Source organism: Arvicola amphibius, chromosome 8 (assembly GCF_903992535.2).
Source record: "Arvicola amphibius chromosome 8, mArvAmp1.2, whole genome shotgun sequence".
Taxonomy (NCBI): domain Eukaryota; kingdom Metazoa; phylum Chordata; class Mammalia; order Rodentia; family Cricetidae; genus Arvicola; species Arvicola amphibius.
In genome coordinates this window covers 71,359,282-71,382,706 of record NC_052054.1, presented here as the reverse complement: position 1 = coordinate 71,382,706, position 23,425 = coordinate 71,359,282, and the positions used below count along the sequence as shown (strand labels likewise).

The 23,425-nt window shown below is 49.2% G+C and overlaps 1 protein-coding gene across 1 annotated transcript; it reads left to right on the top strand.

Moving 5' to 3' along the window:
- Positions 1-16,327: 16,327 nt before the first annotated feature.
- Calm3 (calmodulin 3) lies at positions 16,328-23,235 on the top strand. The gene is made up of 6 exons (XM_038339819.1): positions 16,328-16,506; positions 20,495-20,525; positions 22,375-22,518; positions 22,603-22,709; positions 22,838-22,973; positions 23,066-23,235. Exons 1-6 carry the CDS (start codon positions 16,504-16,506, stop codon positions 23,092-23,094), a joined length of 450 nt encoding a protein of 149 aa, XP_038195747.1. The 5' UTR covers positions 16,328-16,503; the 3' UTR covers positions 23,095-23,235.
- The last annotated feature ends 190 nt before the right edge of the window (positions 23,236-23,425 follow it).

Below are 23,425 nucleotides of genomic sequence, written 5' to 3'. Positions count from 1 at the left end.
GCTGACAAGCCCGAGGACCCACAGTGAAAGAAGAGAACGTTTTTGCAAGCTTTCCTCTGACCCCCACATCCACGTGGCAGTCACTCATGCACACTCACGGGCACACAATAACAGTAAATAAAATTAGAGGTTTTTAGTTAAAAAAAAATAAGCCTTCAAGATGGCTCAGCAGATTAAAGCATTTGTCACCAAGCCTTATGACCTGAGTTCCACCCTGGGGACCCACAGAGTAGAAGACCAGAACTCACTTTTGCAAGCTATCCTTTGAACCCCCACTCCACATTCCAAGGTACCCATGTATCCCCAAACACATACAAAATAAATCAATGAATGAGAAAGCAAATAAATGTAATGAATTTTTAATTAAAAATATAAAGTGTCCAAGTCATTGCTTACATGGTGATACACATCTGTCAACCTGTCTATATACTAACTTGAAAGTCTGTGATAGGTGGGGTAACATTGAGTCTGACTACATAGCCCTGGCTGGCCTGGAATCCTCTTGCCTCTGCTTCCCCAGAGCTAGGATTGCAAGAATACTCGGATACACCCAGCCTAAGCCTTTGCAATTTCTGCTTTGTTTCATTTTAGACACAGTGTAGCTATGTAGCCCCGGCTATCCTTGAAGTCGGGATCCCCCTGCCTTGCTTCCCAAGTGCTGGGAATACAGGTGTATACCACCATGCCTGGGATCTTGGATTGCTTTTTGTTTTTCTTAAGTAAGTTTGGGTGGAGAATGAGGGACTCAGAAATTTCCAGAAGGTAAGGTGCGGTACTGAAGAAGCAGAAGCCCCTTCATGTACAAAAATTCCAGAGCATCTGAGAAGAACAGACTTGAATCCTGACCTCTAAGCAAAAGTAGGGACCAGCCAGGGACATCCAGAGCCCCACAAATGTCCTTTCCAGTCAGCCCTGGACACTCCCACTAGAGTCGTAAGTCTCTCTGGATCCAGAAAGGACCTGTGACTGCCCTAGCTGCAGCCCACGAGGTTCCCATGGAAACAGCTGGAAGAATGGAGCATATAAAATGTATTATGAAATTCTCTTCTGATTCCTGTGTTTGAGGGAGGTGAAAATAACTTACAATGAGGCCACAGGTCTGGCATGCTAGCACCAGGAACCCTGGCACCCCAAGACTCCGGTGATGGAGGAATGAGGATGAGGAACTCGAGGGCAGTTTTGACAATCAAGTGCCAGTCCAGCCTGAGCTACATGAGGCTGGGATTGGGGTGGGGGGCGCAGTGCTAAAGAGAAGAGTTGGTCAACACAGCATTACCACATAGGCATAATGTACTGAGTTTGGTCCCACAGCACTGACATAAAAGCTAGCAAGACTGTATACACCTGTAATCTCAGTGCTGAAAATGCGGACACAGGAGCCTCCCTGGGGCTCGTTAGACCAGCCAGTCTGGCTGAAATAGTGTATCCCAGCTTTAAATGAAAGACCATGCATTAAAAAGTAAAGTAGAGGGCCAGTGAGTTGGCTCAATGGGTAGGGAGGCTTGCTGCCAAGCCTGAGGACCTGGTTCAATACCTGTGTTCAAGATCAGAAGACCACCTCAAAAAAGGAGCGAGCAAGCTCCCGTAAGCTGTCCCCTGACCTCTACATTCATGGTGTAGCACACACACACAAGCACACACAGAGAGAGATATAAATGTAATGATTTTCTTACCTTTTTTGTTTATTTGTTTTTTGTTGTTGTTTTTGTCCGTTTGGCTGGTTGATTGGTTTTTCAAGACAGGCTTTCACTGTATAACAGCTTTGGATGTCCTGGAACTAGCTCTGTAGACCAGGCTGGCCTTGAACTCACAGAGGTCCACCTGTCTCCAGAGGGCTAGCATTAAATGTATGCGCTGGCAAGTTTTCTGTTTGTTTGTTTTTTGTTTTTAATTGAGGTGGAGAATTATTTAAGGAAGAAACCTGATACCAGCCTTTGCCTACACACACACACACACACACACACACACACACACACGCACACACGCACACAAGCAGGGGTGGGGGAACATACATGCTGAAGTAATGGTGGAGTGAGAATTCTCACACACAAAAACATTAGCTGCCTTTTTCACTGCCGGTCTCTTCCCAGTGCTCAGTGGAATTTTCCAGAGACTGTGTGGTATTTGATTTTGCAGCTGACAGGAGGGAGTAGGTAGGCGGGCTGTGGAGTGACACATGAATGAGAATTGCAAAAACATCCTAGGAAAAATTCCCCTCCCAGGCCCAGGAAAAGGGGGCGGAAACATTGTAGGAGCTGGAGAACTGGGAGGAGTGCCCAGAAAACGGTGTTTTTTGGGTATGACGCAGCCCATGCAGTCACGAACCCACAGCCACTGTGGCTGTGTGCTCAAGACCTGCACAAAAAAAAGAAAAAAAGGCATGAGAGCCGGAGGGGAGCCAACTGGAAAGGAGTAAGTCTGATAGGAATGAGAAGGGGACAAGAGGCAAGGGATGGGTAGTCTGGTCACAATACATGGCATCCATGCATGAAATTGCCAAAATTAAATTTAAAAAAAGATAATGCACTTTAAGAAATAAAGTTGGGGGGCTAGAGAGATGGCTCAGAGGTTAAGAGCGCTGGCTGCTCTTCCAGAGGTCCTGAGTTCAATTCCCAGCAACCTCATGGTGGTTCACAACTATCTATAATGGGATCTGGTGCCTCTTCTGGCAGAACACTGTATACTTAATAAATAAGATCTTTAAAAAAAGAAATAAAGAAATAAAGTTGGAGGGCCTTCATCATTTTTTATGCAGTCAAAAATGTAAGAACAAATATAACTTATTTGAGACATGTCTCTCTGAATAGCCCAGACTGGCCTCAGACTCAAACCCTTCAGCCTCCTAGGAACTGGGGTGGCAAACATAGCTGGGTTTGGTGGTTCCCCCTTTTCTTTCTTTCTTGAACTTATGAGCCTGTCTCTACCTCTAAGGACTAAAATTGAAGTGTTTTTTGTAAAAAGGTCAAACCTACTTGTTTTTTTGTTGTTGTTGTTGTTCTTGTTTGTGGAGGGAGGGGTGTTGAGACAGAGTTTCTCTGTAGCTTTGGAGTCTGTCCTGGAACTCCCTCAGCAGAGACAGGCTGATCTTGCCTAAAGGTGAGACGGTCCTGCTTCATGAAAGAGACTGCCAGACATTCTGCAGGACACAGAAGAAAGTGACTGACAAACTGCCAATATACGTGGAACTGTCCTTGAAATTTCCTGCTTCATGGAAAAGTCTGCCAGACACTATAGGCCTTTAGGCTGAAGATGGATGCCCACATGTTACAGAAGAACTTTGGGTGACTGTCTAGGCAGCAAGATGTCTCTGTCAATTCTAGAGTTTTGGAAGTTGCTTACAATGCACTTCCTGTTAACTTATGTAATATTATATCTTTCTGGGGTCTTTGATGGAGTTGAAGAATAGTTATAATTATAGTTTTCCTTAGTTACGATAAAAGATAAAGTAGATATAAATATTGTGACTCTAATTCTTGCTTGATACCTGTTTTTATATGTAATTTTACTATGTTAAAGTTAAAACCTTCCTTTTTATTTAAACAGAAAAGGAGAAATGGTGTGGGAATTCCTTCTGCGTATGTGTTGATTTTATTGGTTAATGAATAAAGAAACTGCTTTGAGCCTATATCAGGACAGAACAGAGCTAGGCAGGGAAAACTAAACTGAATGCTGGGAGAAAGAAGGCGGAGTCAAGGAGATGCCATGGAGCCACCAGAGGGGAAAAACACAAGCTGCCAGTGGGAACCTTGCTGGTAGGCCACTAGCATCATGGTAAAATATAAAATAATAAAATGGGTTACTTTAAGAGATAAGAGTGAGCTAGAAATATGCATAAGCTAATAGGCCAAGCAGTGTTGTAATTAATACAGTTTCTATGTGATTATTTCAGTTCTGGACAGCAGGGGACAAACAAGCAGTCTCCACACTACACCATCCTCAGGACTCACGTGGTGGAAGGAGAGAACTGAGTCCTGCAAGTGTCTCCTGACCTACACACACACACACACACACACACACACACACACACAGTGCACACTCCTGTGCAAGATGGATAAATAAACAAATAAGCAAAAGGGCAGTGGAGGCATATGCCCTTAATCCCAGCATTTGGGAGGCAGAAATGTGTGGAACTCTGAGTTTGAGGCCAGCCTGGTCTACAGAGCAGAGTTTCAGGACAGCCAGGGCTACATAATGAAACCCTGTCTCCAAAAAGGAGGGGGGAGAGAGAGGGAGGGGAAAAAGGAGAGGAGGGAAAGGGAGGATAAGAGAAGAAATATAAAAATAAGATCATTTCTAAAACAGCTAAAAGAAAATGAAAAAGAAAAATCTAGAATTTTCTGAGAGTCAGAGGCGGCAGTGCATTAGAGAATACGTCACAATGTTCCCTGGCACCCCCAGATAAGCAAATGATTGCGGGGCTGTTTGCGCAGCAGGCTATGACTGAGCTGTGTGGGAGTTGAGAGCACACAGGTTGGTCCTCTGTCTCTGGTTTCTGCTGCCTCTTCAGCCCCACTGGCACCGTTGGGCAACCAGATTAGCGCAAAATCCATTTAACCACCTCGCGTCTGAATCCTGGAAGAGGTAATGCCCCCCAGAATACGTGTATAGAAGAGCTGGGTTTTTTTCAATTAATTAATAATAGTTCATTAAAATAAATTAGCTTAAATAAGGAGTTGTTGATCTTGCCTGCCTCTGTGCGTCTAAAATGACATACACTCTCTTTTTTGTTTGTTTACCTGTTTGTTTGTTTGCTTGCTTGCTTGCTTGCTGGTATTTTGAGACAGGTCTCATGTGACCCAGACTCGTCTGGAATCCCTGATCATCCTTCTGCCTCTACTTCCTTGGTGCTGGGAGGAGGAACGTGCCCCACAGTGTCCAGTAAAATATTCCTTTAAAAAGCAAAAACAAACAAAATAGTTCCTCTCCCTGTTCCTCCCCTTTCCTGAGCGATCCTTCACTTTTTTCTTTATGCTAACGCTTTATTTTAATATGTTCTTGGAAAGTGGGCATTGCTACCAGAGGACAGTGCGCGCCTGTGCACTGAGTAGTGGGTAAGCTGCGGCAGGACGCTAGCCTAGGAGATAGATACATAGATAGATAGATAGATAGATAGATAGATAGATAGATAGATAGATAGATAGATAGATGTATCAAGACCCCGAACTCAAAATACCGTAAATGAGTAAATAAATGTATAAATTTTTAAAAATATGTACGTATCTAATGTGTGAGTGCGGTGCTCAGGAAAGGCAGGTTCAGACCTAGCCCCAGCTACACGTTAATTCGTCTTTAACCAGATTCTCTGGCGCCGCCTGGTGTTTACACCATGCCTAGGCGTTTTCCTTGGGCAGTCCTGGTGTTTCCTAGGTAGGCAGCCCAGTCTTCCATCTTGGAGGTGTGACCACCTGTCCAGATCTTAGAAGCTGGTGGGCAGACGAGTGAAGAGGGACCCTGCCCAGCGTCTCCTTCCCTCTCCCTCTTCCCTCCCCTCTGCTCCGGGAAAATGCCTCTTGCCTTCTCATCATCCCCAGTTCAAACCTTCCGCAGTCGCCTCAGGTCCAGCTCCAGGCTCAGTTTCCATTCCTTCACCGTGCATTCTTTACAAACAGTCGGCTCTGCTCCTCCCCTCTTCTAAGCCTCTCTGTGGCTCCCCAATACCCGTGGAGGCACCACACACTTCTTTTTTTTTTCTTTTTTTATCTTATCTAGCAAGCCCTGAATTCTTCTCCTATGCCTTTCTAGACTAAAGGTCCTGCTCAGGGCTGGAGCTGTGGCTCTGTCAGTAGCGTACCTACCCAGCTTTCACAAAGCCCCGAGTTCTACCCCCAGGACCACGTAAACCAGGCACCTGGAATCCCCTTACTTGTGAGGATCAAAAGTTCAAGGTCATCCTCAGCTACCTGTACAATTTAAGGCTAGCCTGGGATACATGAAACTGTATCTCGAGGTTAAGAGCACTGATTGCTCTTTCACAGTTTCTGAGTTCAATTCCCAGCAACCACATAGTGGCTTACAACCACCTATAATGAGATCTGGCGCCCTCTTCTGGCATGCAGGCATATATGCAGGCAGAACACTGTACACATAATAAATAAATAAATCTTTAAAAAATAAAATACGGAGGCAGATCTCTGTGAGTTCGAGACCAGCCTCGTCTACAAGAGCTAGCTCCAGGACAGGCTCTAAAGCTGCAGAGAAACCCTGTCTCGAAAATCCAAAAAATAAAAATAAAATAAAATAAAATAAAATATGGCTGCTCTTCCAGAGGTCCTGAGTTCAGTTTCTAGTTCCCACATGGAAGTGCACAACCATCTGTAGTTCCAGGTCCAGGGGACCTGACACCCTCTTCTGACCCCTGTGGGCACAAGGCACAAATGTTGTGCAGGCAAAACGTGCATCTATATAAAATAAATAAATCCAAAGGTAAAATAAAGGACTCTCTGCCCTGGTGTCATGTGTCTGTGAACCCCACAACACAGGGTTTATGGCACTCGCTTAGGAGCAGGTTGTGGGAACTATGGAGGAAGGAAGAAAGGAAAGGAGGGTAGCAGGAGGAGGGAGCCCTCTAAAATTCAAACCTCTTAGGCCAGGTGTGGTGGCGCATGTCTTTAATCCCAGCACTTGGGAGGCAGAGACAGGTGATCTCTGTGAGTTCAAGACCAGCCTGGTCAACATAGTGAATCCCAGGGCAGCTAGGACTATGTGGAAAGACCGTGTCTCAAAAAAACCAAAACAACTACAATAATGATGATCGTAATAAATAAATAATTTTAAAGTGATGGAAACCTCTTAAGGCTGTCAAGAGAATGGTGAGGCCACTCGCCACCAAGCCTGACAGTCTAAACTGGTCCCAAAAACTTCTGGAAGGAGAGAATCAATGTCTACAAGTCATCCTGACTTTTCCTTCCACGTGACTACTGACGGGATCACCCAGCCCTCCCTATCAACCTCTCCTCTTTTCCTCTCCAGTCACAGTTACCAGTGCAGGGCCAGACAGGCTCGGGACCCTATTCATCCGCAGTCTGCCGTGGGACCTAGAACTTTTGCCCAAAGCTAGTTCAGCCCTGGACTTTAAGGTCATGCAAGCTAAAGACTCCTTTTGCACTGATTTTGTTTTTCTTTTTTCTTTTTTTAAATATTTATTATGTATACAATATTCTGTCTGTGTGTATGCCTGCAGGCTAGAAGAGGGCATTACAGATGGTTGTGAGCCACCATGTGGTTGCTGGGAATTGAACTCAGGACCTTTGGAAGAGCAGGTAATGCTCTTAACCGCTGAGCCATCTCTCCAGCCCTGATTGGCTTATTTTAGATTTAGTGGCCATGGATTCTACCTGTAGAGAGAAGTACAGCACCAGGACATTTCTAGAAGAATCACTGCAACTGTGAAGCACCAGTGGTGGAGGGACCACTATTAACACATCAGTAAAGAACTTTCTGAGCCAGGCACTCAGGAGGCAGAGGCAGATGGACCCAAGTTCGAGGCCAGCATGGTCTACAGAGGAAGCTCCAGGAAAGCCAGGGCTACACAGAGAAACCCTGTCTCAGGAAACACACACATACACACACCTTTTTGGATGCCAGGAAATGAGACAAACCCTTAGATTAACACCATTTAGCAGTTCAAATAAAGTCAAGGACTAGGGTGTAGCTTTGGTGGTAGGATACCTGCCTAGCACGATGGAACCCTGGATTTGATCCCCAGCAACGCGTAAAGCCAGTTACGTTGGCTCGCACCTGTTGTTTCAGCGCTCCGGAAGTGCAAGTAAGAGAAACTGGGGGTTTGGAGGCAGAAGGATGAGGGGTTGGAAGCCTGCCAAGGTTACCTGAGACCCTGTCTCAAGAAGATACAAACAAATAAACAAAAAAGCAAGTAAATAAAATACAAAAGTGAAAGTGGGGTGAAGGAGGTGTGTTTTCCCCTGCCGGTGTTTGGGGAAGGGTACCATTTTGCACAGAAGTCAGCCTGAAGACTGTTTATGTAAGTCTGTCCTTGACAGGATAATTTGAACAAAAGAATATGAGATCCTCTTAGAAACTGTTGCCAGCTCTGAACAAAAAGAATCCCCCAAAGAAGCCTGATTGCTTATTGGTTGTCTCCCTTATTATCTGTTGCTATGGTGACATGGTGGCTAACCCTCACCTCTATTTTGTAGAGGATAAATACGTGAGGGTGTCTCTATGAAATCGAAAAATGGTTGTTTCTATTCTTCCGCGAAAATAAGGAAATGAGAGCACAATGCTCTTCGAGATTTAGATTTTAACAAGAAAACAGAGGTTTCCAGTCTTACATAAATTAGCCAAAGCACGGACTCAGATGTGGCGCAGATTTAAATCCTGGTGATGACTCCCAAATGCAGAGCGCCACCTAGTGGTCCGTAGTAGAATATAGCTACAAAGGCGCCTCCCCTCTTTTAAGTGTGTGTGTGTGGGAGGGCGGCAGGTAACCATGTGTCTGCGCGGTGTCTGTGAGTCTGTGTGTGTGTGCAGGACAGAGGACTTTTTTTTTTCAGAAGTTAGTTCTCTTCTTTCATCAATGATTGTAGGGCTCAAACTCAGGTAGTCAGGCTTGTTTGCAAGTGAGTGACAATTAGTCCACCTCCTGACACCTTTGTATCCTCCTATTTACATAAATAAACTCAGCTGTAGAGCCCCTGTCTAGAAACCCCCAAGGAAGGACTGGGGTGTGGCTCAGTGGTAGAGCCCCTGCCTAGAATCCCCCAGTGAGGGGCTGAGAGTGTGGTTCGGTGGTAGAGCACCTGCCTAGCATATATTAGATCCTAGATTTCATCCCCAGTCCCACAAAAAATATCAACAATTTATTTTTCGTTTTCTTTATTTCCTTTATAAGTTTGATTTGGTTTTGGCCTTTTCAGAGCCTCCCTCCGTAGCTAAGGCTTTGCTAGAACTCACTATGTAGCCCAGGTTGGCTTCAAAATCATGTGACTTCCCTGCCTCTGTACTGCCTAAGTATTGGCATGACAGGCCCGGCTTTATCTCCTGGTTAGGGTAGCTTGGTGTCTGTGGCTCTCGCCAGTGGACATCTGGGGCTGCAGGTACCTCAGGGTGGACCTCCAATTTCAAACACCCTGCTAAGAAAGTCCTCAGGTCTTACTGGCTGTGAGCTGGAGACATGTTCCCTCCTTCTCTCCCTCCCGGTGACTCTCTGCAACGGCGGCCAGAAAATGTGTGACACAGCCAGATTCTTCTTGTAATCTCATCCGACTCCTGACAGCCACCCTACTTGCTATACCCAATGTTTTGGACGTTGTCATTCCAAGATACATTCAGAGGTTTAGAGCCCTGAGGGTCCTAAACCTTGGGAGACAGCAGGATGATCATAAATGTGCCTATAGCGCCACCTGGTGGACAATGGCGGCTAACCGTAATTGAGAGAGGGGACTTTGAAATATGTAATTGGGTTCTATGGCTCAGTACCTATCCTGTCAGCCGCTCAGGTTGTTGAGGTGGGAGGATTAGAATACAAGGCCCACTTCACCTCCGTATGTAACAAATTCAAGGTCTGCTTGGACCACTTATGAAGATGGAACCTCAAAACTAAAATGAAGTTGAGTATTCAGGAGGTAAAGGCAGGCGGAACACTGTGAGTTAGAGGCCAGCCTGGTCTCAAGTGAGTTCCGGGACAGCCAGGGCTATGTATGTATGTAGAAAGACCTTGTCTCATAAAAGGGAGGGGAACCTGTTAGGTGGGTCTGTGGGTAAGAACGTGCTGTGCGAATTTGACGGCATAAATTAGAACCCACAGTAGAAGGCGAGAACTACTCCAGCAAGCTGTCCTCTGATTCTACAATTCATTATTGCACATGCACGTGCGCGCGTGCGGACACACACACACATAGATGACTAGTTGAAGAGAGAGAGAGAGGCAGAAGACAGACAGACAATAGGAATGGTGGTGGTGCACGCCTTTAATCCCAGCACTCAGGAGGCAGAGGCAGGCAGATCTCTGACTTCAAGGCAAGCCTGACCTACAGAGGGAGTTCCAGGAAAACCAGAACTACACAGAGAAACCTTGTCTCAAAAAAACAAGCAAGCAGGGGGCTGGAGAGATGGCTCAGAGGTTAAGAGCATTGCCCGCTCTTCCAAAGGTCCTGAGTTCAATTCCCAGCAACCACATGGTGGCTCACAACCATCTGTAATGGGGTATGGTGCCCTCTTCTGGCCTGCAGGCGTACACACAGACAGAATATTGTATACATAATAAGTAAATAAATAAATATTTAAAAAAAACAAGCAAGCAAAAAAAACAGTAAATAAATAAAACTAAAGATGCTGAAGATATACGGCTTAGCATTGGTGTGCTTGTACTAGGCTCTGTTCAATTCTCAGCATCTTGAAAAAAAATGAAATAAATAGACAATTCTTGAAAACATAGTTAAAGGTGTCTTGTGAAGTTCTAGCGTAAAACAATACTATCCTGAGGCAAATCGCCACCCTGAATAAGCCAGTGGTTCCAACTGGCTATCTCCCTTCCTCTGTGGCCATGGTGAGAACCGTTACTTCTAAAGCTGTTAAAAAGGAATACACACTGGTAGATTTTTCCTTCACCAAATCAGAAGAGGATCATTAGTTATATTATCCCACAAAAAGAATAGAATCCAAGACCTGTGCCTTTGCCCCGGTTGAGGGTCAGGGTTCCATCAACCCTGGTAGTAACCTGTTAGGAGAGATAGTAAGACTCTTCACCAGAGCTCCATCTGTGGCTCACGCGTGAACTGCAAGACACCTTTTGGACGTCTACGCTCAGCATTGCCTGTACCCCCCTCCCCCCAGGTTCTCCACCTAACAGAGAGGTTAAGTCTTCTGCCTGAAATCACACAGACAGAAACCAAAGGAGTGATTATTTCCATATTTAAACCCAGGTCTCGGGACTGGAAAGATGGCTCCGCAGTTAAGAGCTCTGGCAGCTCTCTCAGAGGACCCAGGCTCAAGCCCCAGCACACACTGTGGCTCACAGCTGCCTATAACTCCAGTCTCTGAGATCTGATGCTTTCTTCTGTCCTCCAAGGGCACGCACATGGTGCACAGTCATATATCCAGGCAAAACACCCACACAGATGGGATAAAAATAAGAAAGTAAATCAATAGAGATACAGATTTTAAAAAGCAAAACACAAGAAACTTGGGTCTCTCTGATAGAGCACTTCACACATATACTTTACGGGGGTCACAGTAGACAACTCTGTTGGCAAGGAGATACTCAACAGCCAGACAGCTAAGGTTGTCATAAATCATGTTCTGAGATGTTACATCCCAAGAATACAGTCCCACTAAATCCTCCTGATAATTTTCGGAAGAAAAATTATTGCAGTACCCATTTCACAGAGAAAGAGACTGAGGTTCAGAGACTCCCGTGAAATCACTAAAGATCACACAACCAACAAGACTGGGAACTTGCCAGAAACCTCTGCTCTCCCGAACACTGTTTAAGAAGGGTATGTACCGTGAGCTAAGTGTGAAGCTGACTCAACGCAAGAAGTGACCTCGGAGCTGAGTGGTGGCTCCTGCCTGTTAACCCAGCACTCAGGAAGCTGAGGCAGGAGGATTGGCTGTGAGTTCAAGGACAAGGGCTACAGAAAAAAGAAAAGGAAAGGAAAGAATGAAGGAGGACACAGCAGAATTAGTAATTTGCATATATCTAATTTGCATATATCGAATTGCAGCGTACTATCAAGAATAGATTGTGAAACACTTGAGAGGCAGAGTCTGTGCATTCCAGACCAGCCAGGGCCACACAGTGGGACCGTGTGTCAGAAACAAGCAAAAAGAATATATTGGGGGCTGGAGAAATTGCACAGCGGTTAAGAGCATTTACTTCTTCAGTTCTGTTCCCAGAATCCACATTGGGTAGCTTACAACTGCCAGATCTCATTATAGATGGTTGTGAGCCACCATGTGTTTGCTGGGAATTAAGCACAGGTCCTCTGAAAGAGCAGCCAGTGCTCTTAATTGCTGAGCCATCTCTGCAGCCCCCAGAATTTTAATATTGTATTTATTTGTTTTTAATTTGTTTTATGTCTGTGTGGAAGCAATATGGACATGTGGCTGCTAGTGTCTAGAGAAACCAGAGGTGGATCATATGCTGGCTGATTTTATGTCAATTTGACACAAGCTGGAGTCATCTGAGAAGAGGGACCCTCAACTGAGAAGATGCCCCCACCAGACTGGCCTGCAGGAAAGCCTGTGTTGAATTTCTTGAATGATGATTAAGGCAGGAGGGCCCAGTTCACAGTGGGTGTTGCCATTCCTAGGGTGCTGATCCTGGATTCTATAAGAAAACAGGCTGAGTTGCTAGAGAGATGCCTCAGAGGTTAAGAGCACAGGCTGCTCTACCAGAGGTCCTGAGTTCAATTCCCAGCAACTGCATGGTGGCTCACAACCATCTATAATAAGATCTCGTGCCCTCTTCTGGCTTGTAGGCATATATGGAGTCAGAACACTGTATATAATATAAATTTTAAAAAATCTTTAAAAAAAGAAAGAAGAGAAAAATTCAGGATAGTGGTGGCAAATACCTTTAGTTCTGACACTTGGGAAGAAAGCAGACTTAGCGAGCAAGCCGGTGAGCAGCAACCCTCCATGGCCTCTGCCTCAACTACTGCCTTCAGGTTCCTGTCCTTACTTCTTGTCCTGACTCCAAGGGGAAATAAACCCTTCCCTCCCAAAGCTGTTTTTGGTTGCAGCAATAAGATCTCTAACTAAGACAGATTCCCCCTCTAAAGCTGGAGTTATAGGTGTTGTGAACTGTCCAAGGTGGGTACTGGGAACAGAACCTGGGTCCTCTGGGAAAGCGGTGTCTATTTTTAACCACTGAGCCTCCTTAACATTTTTTTGTTTTTAAAGATGTATTTACTTATTATGTATATAGTGTTCTGCCTGCATGTATGTCTGTATGCCAGAAGAGGCACCAGATCTCATTATAGATGGTTGTGAGCCACCATGTGGTTGCTGGGAATTGAACTCAGGACCTCTGGGAAAAAAGGCAGAGCTCTTAACCTCTGAGCCATCTCTCCAGCCCAAGAGACAAAACTTCTAAAGAAAGAAATAATCTGCTATGACATTTGCTTAAAGAAACTTCCTTTTGGAGCTGAAGAGATGGCTCAGTGGTTAAGAGCATTGGCTGCACTTCCTGAGTACCCGGGTTCAATTCCCACATTCACATGGCAGTTATCTCTTAACATCTGAGCTATCTCCCCAGCCAACAAGATCTTTTTAAAAATGTGTGTTTTGAAGGCAAAAGGAATGGTATATGTTTGCAATCCCAACATTGAAGAAGCTAAAGCAGGAGAGTCAAGACTAGCCTGGACTAGCAAGACCCTGTGTGCTGGCTAGTTTTGATTTTTTTTTTTGCTTTTGTTTTTGTTTGTTTTGTTTGGGGGGTTTGTTGTTGTTGTTGTTGTTGTTTCCAGACAGAGTTTCTCTGTGTATCTCCAGATGACTTGGAACTCACTCTGTAGACCAGGCTGGCCTCAAACTCACAGAGATTTGCCTGCCTCTGTCTCCCTGAGTGCTGGGATTAAAGGTGTGTGCCACCACTGCCCAGCTGTGCTGGCTAGTTTTGTGTCAACTTGGCACAAGCTAGAATCATCTATGAGAAGGGAACCTCAATTGAGAAAAATTCCACAATCAGACTGGCCTGTGGGCAAGCATTTGGAATCTTCTTGATTGAAGATTGATGTGGGAGGGCTCAACCTCAACCCAGGTGCCACCCCTGGGCAGGGTCCTGAACCGGATAAGAAGACAGGCTGGGAACCAGGCAGTGGTGGTGCACACCTTTAATCCCAGTACTCGGGACGCAGAGGCAGGCAAATCTCTGAGAGTTTGAGGCCAGCTTGGTCTACAGAGTGAGTTCCAGGACATCCAGCCAGGACTGTTAAGCAGAGAAACCTTGTCTCGAAAAATAAAAACAAAAAAGGGGGGACAGGCTGGAAAGCCATAAGGAGCAAGCCAGGACACAGGGTTCCTCCATGGCCTCTACTTCAGTTCCTGCCCTGAGCTGTGGCTTTGACTTCCCTTCAAGAAGGACGGTAGCTAAATAAACCCTTTCCTCCTCAGGCTGCTTTTGGACATGGCCTCTATTACAGCAGTAGAAACCAAACTAAGATACCGTGATTCAAAAAGGTGTGGGGACATTTTTTTGGTTGTGAACCTAGCTTTTAACGACTGGGTCATCTCTACAGCCCGGAGGCTGTATTAATGTCATATCTTAGCGGTTCTCAACGTTCTTAACGCTGCGCCCCTTTAATACAGTTCCTCACATTGTGGTGACCTCCCCAATCATAAAATTATTTTCGTAGCTACTTCATAATGGTAATTTTGCTACTGTTATGAATCATATGTAAATATCTGATATGCAACCCCCAAGGGGTCGCAACCCACATGCTGAGAATCGCTGTCATATGTAGTCATTCTTGCGTTATAGGCTGCTGTTTAAGCCCAAGATCCCTCCTCCTCTCTGCCTCTGCTCTATGTCAGTTTAGTCCCTTCTGCTCTAGACACGTTTTCTTTCCTAAGATGAGAGCAGATTTGGGAGACGGCCACACGCAGCATCTACAGAAAGAATGAATTCTCCCACGGCCTCCCCCTACCTCAAAAGAAAGTTTTCTGATCCCAGAAGTTCCAGAGCCAGAAATCCAGGGCAGGTTTCTCATTGGTTCAGCCTACATCCTATTCTGGATGGGGCGTTATGATTTGCCTGACTGGATTAACACGTCTGTCTCTCAGCCAATCACAGTGGCGAGAAGCTGATGGACAAGAGAGAGTCAACTCTGGCCGGGCAATGTGGTGCACACCTTTTCTCAGGCCAGCCTGATCTGCAGAGCGAGTTTCAGGACAGCTACGACTACACAGAGAAACCCTGTCTCGAAAAAGGGGGTGGGGGAGAGTGAATGAGGAGGAGGAGAAGAGAGAATTAATGAATAAGAAGCAGGAGGTGGAGAGAATGAATGAATGAATGAATGAATGAATGAGGAGAAGGAGGAGGAGGAAGAGGAGGAAGAGGAGGAGAGGGAGAATCAATGAATGTCACTCCCTATTCTTTTGTTGTTGTTTTTGAGACAGGGTTTCTCTGTAGCTTTGGAGTCTATCCTGGAACTAGCTCTTGTAGACCAGGCTGGCCTCGAACTCAGAGATCCGCCTGCCTCTGCCTCCCGAGTGATGGGATTAAAAGGCATCACCTCCTATTCTAAACGAGGGAACTGTATAGTAGTTAGTATACAGTACCATATACTGTGCTATACAGTACAGTAGTCTCAGCTACCCTTAGTATAAATTCTTTTTCTTTCTGTGTCTTGAACCCTAGAATAAGGAGTCACACTGTCTAAATGACCAGAAAGGGAATGAGAAGTGTGGTGTCCCCAGCCCAGTCAAGCACCAAATCTCTGCATACAGCAGTGCCCAATGAATGAATGAAAAGGTTTTGCATCCAGAGACTGTCCTGGGTACAGATCCCGAAAGGATCAAGAGTCAGGTGGAGATTCCTACGTTTTGCTCTAGTGCACCTTTTAAATTCCCATTTGTTTGTATATATTTATGCAGCGTGCAAATGGAGGTCAGAGGAGTATTTATGGGAGTCTGTTTCCCCTTCTGCCACGTGAGTCCTCATAATCGAACTCATATCATCGCACTTGACGGCAAGCGCCTTCACCCGCTGAGTCATCCCAGCATACTGTACCGGCAGAAGATGGAACCTTCAGGAGGAGGACGGAACCTAGAAGACCCGGCCACTGTGAAGAGCCGGGCCAGGCAAGGCTCCCGACCCCAAGGTTTTGGATTAAACCATCTTGTATCTGCTCAAGGGGAGAGAGAAGAAAGTCCTTCTGCGTCTTTCTCCGGCCCTTTAGCTACTTCCAAGCCTCAGAGACAACGTATTTGCGTCTGCAACACCCACACCGTTTCTGTCTTCGCCTCTTTATGCCGCGTGGTCCCACAGAGCCACACAGCTAGTGCAGTCCCCCCCCCACACACCGCTCAATGGCTCGCCCCGGTTTGACGCATTGCAGGGAAGGCCGGACCAATCGGAGTTGCGTTCTCATTTCCGCCACGAGGCGGGTCCAATAGCTGCGTGGCTCACAGAGGGACGCGTCACTCTCCGCCACCCGGTGCCCCTCCGCCAAAGAGGAAAGCTGAGCGGCTACGAAAGGCGGAGAGCGCGGAGACCGAAAGTAGTCCTCGTGGCGGGGAGCGCGCGTGCGCGTGCCCGGCGGCCAATTCCCGGGGCGAAGAGCGCGGTCCTGGCGCGGAGGGATCCGGAGAAAGCCGCAGTGCAGCGGGAGCGCGCGGGCCGGGTGGGGCGGGGCCGGGCGAGGCGGGGCGCGCGAGGCTGCCGTTGAGGGACCGTTGGGGCGGGCGGCGGCGGCGGCGGCGCGCGCTGCGGGCAAAGAGTGTGGAGGCGCGGACGCGCGGCGGAGCTCGAGCTGCTGCAGCTGCTGCCGCCGCCAGAGTAACCTCGATCCCCGAGCTCCGGACACCCGGTGCCTCGCCATGGTGAGTGAGGCGGCCAATGTCGGGAGGGGACCCCCGAGATGGCGAGCGAACCTTGGGAGACAGAGACCGGGCCTCTCGAGATCTCCCAAGCGGCCCTTGGGACTTCTAGAAGCTACTTTATCACCAGGTTGAATTGGTGGGACCCCCCAGACAGATAATCTGAGACTTCAAATAGGGGAACACTGGATACCCTCCCCCCCCCACCCCCCGCGCGCGCAAGGAGCATTTGGATCTATCGCGGAACGATTGATCTCAATCACATCCTTACCCCCCGACCAAGGGAGGAGAAAATAGAAAACGCCGGCGATGAAGGCGTTAGTTTCTGGGAGAATGCAGGAGGCTGTTCCTGGAGGGGTGGCTGTGGGTAGCTGAGCCTGAGTGGGAGGGGGGCCCGGTCGGCTCCTAGGGGGTATTCTGCAGAGGAGAGAATAGATGGAGATGTGATCCGGGGTCACTTGTGCATACTAGACCCCGGTGGGGGAGGGGTCTCTCCAAGGACAAGCATTGCCGAGGAGGAGGGTCAGGTGCAGGCTGAGGTAAGGAGGAGCCGAGGTGGGTGGCCGCAGAGGCTAGAAGATGCTCTTGGAGCTTGCGGGGACCCACAGGGGGACTGAGGATTGGGGTCTTAGAGATGTTTTAAAGGAGTAGGAATGTGATTAGGGGTAGTGGGGAACCAGGGAGCCTTGTGGAGAACTTGGTGGGGGGTAGCTAGGAAGGATTCTGAGGTTAAGGTTGTTGCACTACGAAGAGGGATTCAAGGGAGGGTTGATGAGGCGTGTTTTGTTTGGGTCGGTGAAAAACGGGGTTTCCAAGGTGAGGGATGGGGGAGGACTTGCGTTTGGGTGGTGGTGGTGAGATTGGGCAGGCTTCTAGAGGAATGGTGAAGGAGACAATGAATGGTATCTGAGGTAGGCCTATGTTTAGAGGTGGCTGTCTCCAGGGAAAGGTCCCACACAAAAGCTGATGAAGAGTCTGGGTTGGTAGTGGGCTCCTGCAGAGGATCTGAAGGAATGGCTGCGCGGTCCCCTTTCCCTGGGAAGAATGGGGCTAGGCCAGGCTGAAGGCACCATGGCAGCAGGAGCGGGTGGGCGGAGTTGTTCAGGTCCCTATTGCGCACTGAAACTGCATGAAATGAGAGTGGGGTCAAAGTTTGGGGTGCACCAGATAAGCTATCTTGCTTAAGCCAGGAAGTCTGGCCCCCTTGTTGTCCCCTCTAAGCCAGGAGAACTGCCTTTTTCCTCCAGTCCATGCACCTGCTTCTCCTCACTGTGCCAAATGACAGTGCAATACAGTACAGTGTGGTGTCAGTGACAGACGCCTAGTCCCATCCCCTCAGGGTGGGGGCTGCAGTGCTCCAGAGAAGACCTTCAAGGGACCCTCTCATTGGCTTGAGGGCCACTTGTTCTTTAAAGGTCTCTTGCCCAGCTCCCCACAGTTAGAGCTTCTAAAGGCAAAACAGCAGACTACTTCTCCCTTGGTCCTGCCACCCACAACATCCCCAGCCCCCCCAGGCTCAGCCTGGGAACCGTGTGCACCACCCTCCCTGGCAAAGCTGGGGAGGACAGGCAGCCGCCACCATGTATCAGATCTCATACTGCTGACACAGACCTGAGGGCTCCTCTTGCCGCCACCCCATTCCCCCCCCCCCAGCAGAACCTTGCTAAAGGGGCCCTGCAGCTTGGGTAGCTGCCAGCAACCCCCACTCCCCACCTCCAAAGGAGGGTCCCAGCTTTGGCCCTGACCAGCTTTTTTCTTTCTGTTTGTAATCAGCAGGATATTGGAGGGAAGAATCCCTGGTAACTGGACTTGGACTTTGGCCTGAGTTCTGTGGCTCCTCCTTGGCCCTGTGAGGGGCCCTGGTCTTGGTTTCTGAGCTCATTTAACGCGGCTTTTCTGGCACCCGCTGGGGACTGGGACAAGACAGAGAAATAATCCCCTCTTCTCTCCCCACCTCAAGTTGCTTTTTCTTGTCCAGCCTCTCTCTGGAGCCTGAGATGAAGGTTCGGGAAAACGCAGGGTTATTCTCCGATGAAAGCCAATGATCTGGGCTGGGAAGGGCCTCCAGCAATAGTCAGCCTTACTTCTTGGGCCATTCAGTTTTCCAGGCCAACAGCCCTGCCAGATATCTTGTGGCCTTTCCTTGATGGAGCAGGGGAAAGGGCTCCCGGATGTCAGGGAGAGTGTCTGACAGGCCCTCCACAGAGCCAGAGCCACGCCTATTTGCAGCAACCGTGACAGTGCCTCTGCAGCTTCCAGCTCTTTGGGGAGAAATGGCACATAGCAGCCTCCAGGGCCAGGCATCCTGGGCTCTTCTGCAACCTGCCTTGGCCTCCTTGCCCCCATTTCCCCTTTAGTGTCACCAAAAGGGCGAGAGAGCAGGGCTTCTTGCAGACAACACTGTGTGGTGGGAAGGTCTAGTGGGCTGTCTTTTCCCATACTAGGCCCATGGAAGAGAATGAAAAGCAGATGGGCTCCATAGCTGTCCTCCCTGCTGCTCCTCTCTGCTTCCTCCTCCCCTCCCCCAGCACTGACTGGCCTCGGTAACCAGAAGCCCATTCTCTTCTCACTTTCTGGGAGCAGCCAGCAGCAGTGTCCTCAGGTGTCAGAACTAAGGGGTGGGCCTGGGCGCCTTCTCCCACACTTGAGCTCAGGAGGGCAGTTAGAACAAGGGCTCCTTGGCCCAGGTCACCAGGTCAGGGTAGGGAAGCCCACCACTCTGAGTCATTTTTGATAGCCGTGCAAGGACTATCCATTTTGCCTTTGCTATCTCTACTCCCCACTCTCACCCCCACAGGCATCTCCCCCCTGTCCCCATCACTTTGACTCCTCTGATACTTTATGTTTGGGGCTTGGTCTCAGGTTCTCGTTGTCCAGATTAAACAGTATCCACCAATGTGCATCATTATGAATATGGAGTGGGGTGGGCTAGTGTTTGCAAGACTAGCTCAAGGTGTAAGGGTGGGCAGTGTTTGTGGCCTCTGCTAGAAGCTCCAGAACCTTACTAGAATGATATGCATGCCTGCCATAGTTCATTCCATTTCTGGGGCCTCCAAGCTCAGGCTGGGACCCTGCTGTGGCCTTCGTACTCCTTGCCCTCATGGAAAAAGGAAAGGAAGCATCGTGGATTACAGTGGCCCAGGGATTCTCACAGCAAAAATAAAATTAGCCTTATAACTTAGAAGTTGAGATCCAACCCCCATTCACTCCTCCCTCTAGGACCTCTGCACCACAAATAACCAGGGCTGTAGTGAAGGAAGAGCTGAGCACTTTACCTCCTCCATGCAACCCTAGATGAAGCAGGTGCTGAAGCCTGGACTGAAAAGGGTTAAAAACTGCAGTGCTGAATTGGAAAGGCTGAAGCTCAAGCAGACTTCAGTCCTTTGCCACCATGGCTGCCTGCTGCAGTCACTTCCTGTCGCTTGCCCCTCTTACCCAAAAGTAACAGAACAGAATGGTGCCCTATTCCTACCTGGCACTTGAGTGGCTAGAGCAGCCTCTCCCCTGACCAGGGTTCTTTCAGGCCCTGGAGCAACTTGGAGACACCAGTTAAAAGAAGTGTTGCCACTTACAGCCTAGTATCTCCAAATGAGAAGCTAGCGAAGATAGCCCCAGGCAGCTTCCCTCCACCCTACCCAAGGACTGGCCTGTTTTGCTTTGGAGCCTTCTAGAGCACTTGATGAGGCCTCTAGGGCAGCTGCTTCTTGCCTCAGCCTCTGGGGCTCCCTAAACGCAGCCTCAGCACTGCATGCTCTGTATCCAGGTTGGAGTTGGAGCAGCCCTGCTCCCAGGCTGGGTGCTTCCTCAGCCCGCCTGTGGTTGCAGCCCTCCCTAGCACCTGACTTGTGGGTCCTGACTCGGGCACGCGATTCCCTTGCCCAGGTGCACCTTATGAAAGTGGCCTCAGCAGAGGGGTCTGGGCAGGGGCAGGACACCACATCCCAGGTGGGAGGCTTAGCACTGCAACTTATTCTCCTTCCTCCTTTTCCAGGCTGACCAGCTGACTGAAGAACAGATTGCAGGTGAGTGCCACTCTGAAGCAGGATCTTAGCTCACCCCTGATCTGATGATGTGTGTCCAGGGCTGCAGCTAGAATGCTGGTGAATGTGCAGAAAAGTTTAGCGGACACTGCCACACCTTCCCCACAGCCCTCGGTCAGGCTGCAAGGGCTGTCAGTCTCCTCCTGACACAGCTCACTGGGGCCTTGAAGTGAAGCTCTCCTGCACATCCCGCCCAGCTGGCCCTCCCAGTTCCGGCCAACCAAACTGAGGAGGTGTACCCCTGCCTCCCTTGCTTTTGGCTGGCCACTCCCACCTCCACTCGCTCACTTGCTTCCTTTTTCCTCTTCCTACCCTGTCTCTGATAGAGCTTAGCTTCCCTGACTCCACCTCAAACAGGGCTCTCCTTTCTCTCCATCACTCCTGCCTGTGTGGTACAGGCCTGTCTGATGGGCCACAGGTGTTCTGTTTGGTTTTTTTTTTTTTTTCCTGTTATTGCCTGGCACCAGGAATCAGTTCCTAGAGCATTGCAGTTGGTTGTGTTAGCTGCTGCCCTATCCTCAATACCTGGAGCATAGTGGGCACCCCATAAATTCTTCCTGTGTAAACAACAATCTCCTGCCTCACATAAGCTAAACAAACCCCCCTAGACCCCATGTGGTTTTATTTTTGTGGCCCCCAACCCAACCCCCAGGAAGACCAGCTGGAGGACTGATGGAGCTGTGATCTAGGTTTCTGTGCTTCTGCCCCTCCCCCCTCCACAGCCTGTGGCATTCCTGGGATATCTCCTAACCATAGGTCGCTACACAACTGACCAGAGGCCAAAGTAAGAGAAAAGAAGGTCTCTGCCCTCAGCTTTGCTGTCCATGACCTATTAGGAGAGGACCTGTCTTCTCAGAGTCACACTTTGGCCCTGAGCAGCTAGAGACACACCAAGGAAAGCTGAAAGATTAGAATTGTTTATTGGTCATGAACTCATGGGTCCATGACCCGCTCTCGACTGCCTGCCCCCCACCACCACCCCCAGCAGCCAGGCCTCAGCATGGGGAGATGACAGCATCCCCAAGGAGACTTGGACTACTTCCCCGAGCCCAGAAGCTCAGGTCACAGCTGCCCAGCAGTGTGTGTCCCTCCCATCCCCAGCCTGGCCCTCCTATAGCACAAACACCTTGCTTTTCACCCTGAGCCCATTAGCAAAATGTCCACCACCCCCCTCCACCACCCCCGCCCCCAGCCCACACCCTCTTGAGAACAGGCTGCCAGGCATCTGTTCTCAGAGGGTTTGGGGGTGGGGAGCTCTGGGTGCCAAAGTGGGCCCAGTGGGAGGGCAGGAGCCACATGCTTCTCTCCCTTCTCCTGATGCAGCCCCAGCTGTGGCCTTCCCACTCAGCACCACACTCCTGTCCTCCTGACTCAGCCCCACATACTGCCCATCTACCAAGCCCTGCTGTGGACTGCCCCACACATCACCACCCCCACAAGCTGACGCCTCCTCTGGAGGCTGGTAGCACCCACGGCTGGGGACTGGGCTGGCAGTGCACAACAGAAGGAATTTGATGTCACATTTCCTTTTGAGGTTGGCACAAAGCCTCTGCAGTCTCTCCTTCCCCTCCTGCCAGTTGACCTGGCTAGTGAACTTGAGGTGGACAATTGTCTTGCCTCTTAGCCACTCCATCACTTTGGTCCGGTGCATCGTGTGAGAGGTGGAGAGCTGTGAGAGGACAGCTGTCGGGCCGGATCACTTGGCCTGATGGGCTGAGGAAAGAGTGAGCACTGAGGAGGGTGGGCCCTGACCCCTGTGTCTTCCTTCTCCACCTGAAAACAGGTGACTGCTGTAACCCTTGACTGCTAGCACATTCCTTTCTTTCCCCAGAGTTCAAGGAAGCCTTCTCCCTCTTTGACAAGGATGGAGATGGCACCATTACCACCAAGGAGCTGGGGACTGTGATGAGATCGCTGGGGCAGAACCCTACTGAGGCTGAACTGCAGGACATGATCAATGAGGTGGACGCAGACGGTGAGCTCCTAAGAGTGTGCTCACCCACTCTGCTCACTCGTGACCTCAGGGCTCTGGGTAACACCTACCTCCCTGCACTTCCAGGCAATGGGACCATTGACTTCCCAGAGTTCCTGACCATGATGGCTAGAAAGATGAAGGATACAGACAGTGAGGAGGAGATCCGAGAGGCCTTCCGTGTCTTTGACAAGGTAAGCAGTCAGTCCCTATGACAGATGCCTCTGCACTTCCAGAACCCCTTCTCCCGGTATATGGGGAGGCCACTACAGCTCTCCAAGCAGGGGAAGCTGAGTGACAAGCCTTTGTCCCTAAACCCCAGGATGGGAATGGCTATATCAGTGCCGCTGAGCTGCGTCACGTCATGACGAACCTGGGGGAGAAGCTGACGGATGAGGAAGTGGACGAAATGATCCGAGAGGCTGACATTGATGGAGATGGCCAGGTCAATTATGAAGGTGAGTTGTGTTGGGCAGGTCCTCCATGCCCTGGAGCTGGGAGACTCGCAGGGTTTAGCTTGTGGTGGACTCAACTCCACATCTCTTGGCAGAGTTTGTACAGATGATGACTGCGAAGTGAAGGCCCGGGCAGCTGGCCATGCCCGTTCTCCTGATCTCTTCTCGCGCTCTCCTCTCTTCAACACTCCCCTGCGTACCCGGTTCTAGCAAACACCAATTGATTGACTGAGAATCTGATAAAGCAACAAAAGATTTGTCCCAAGCTGCATGACTGCTCTTTCCCCATCCTCCTGACTGTCCCTCCATGTCCCTCATCGCTTCCTTTGGCCTCCCCCCTTCCATTCCCATTTTCCAGGCCTGATGCATTCATAAGGTGAACCCCATTGCCCTGGGGAGCCTCTGCCCTCCTCCTCCAGCCCGGATGGCTCTCCTCCGTTTTTGGTTTGTTTCCT

Coding starts and splice junctions, on each gene's coding strand:
- Calm3 (XM_038339819.1), top strand. Junction 20,526..22,374: donor GACTGAAGAACAGATTGCAG/GTGAGTGCCACT, acceptor TTCTTTCCCCAG/AGTTCAAGGAAGCCTTCTCC. Junction 22,519..22,602: donor CAATGAGGTGGACGCAGACG/GTGAGCTCCTAA, acceptor CTGCACTTCCAG/GCAATGGGACCATTGACTTC.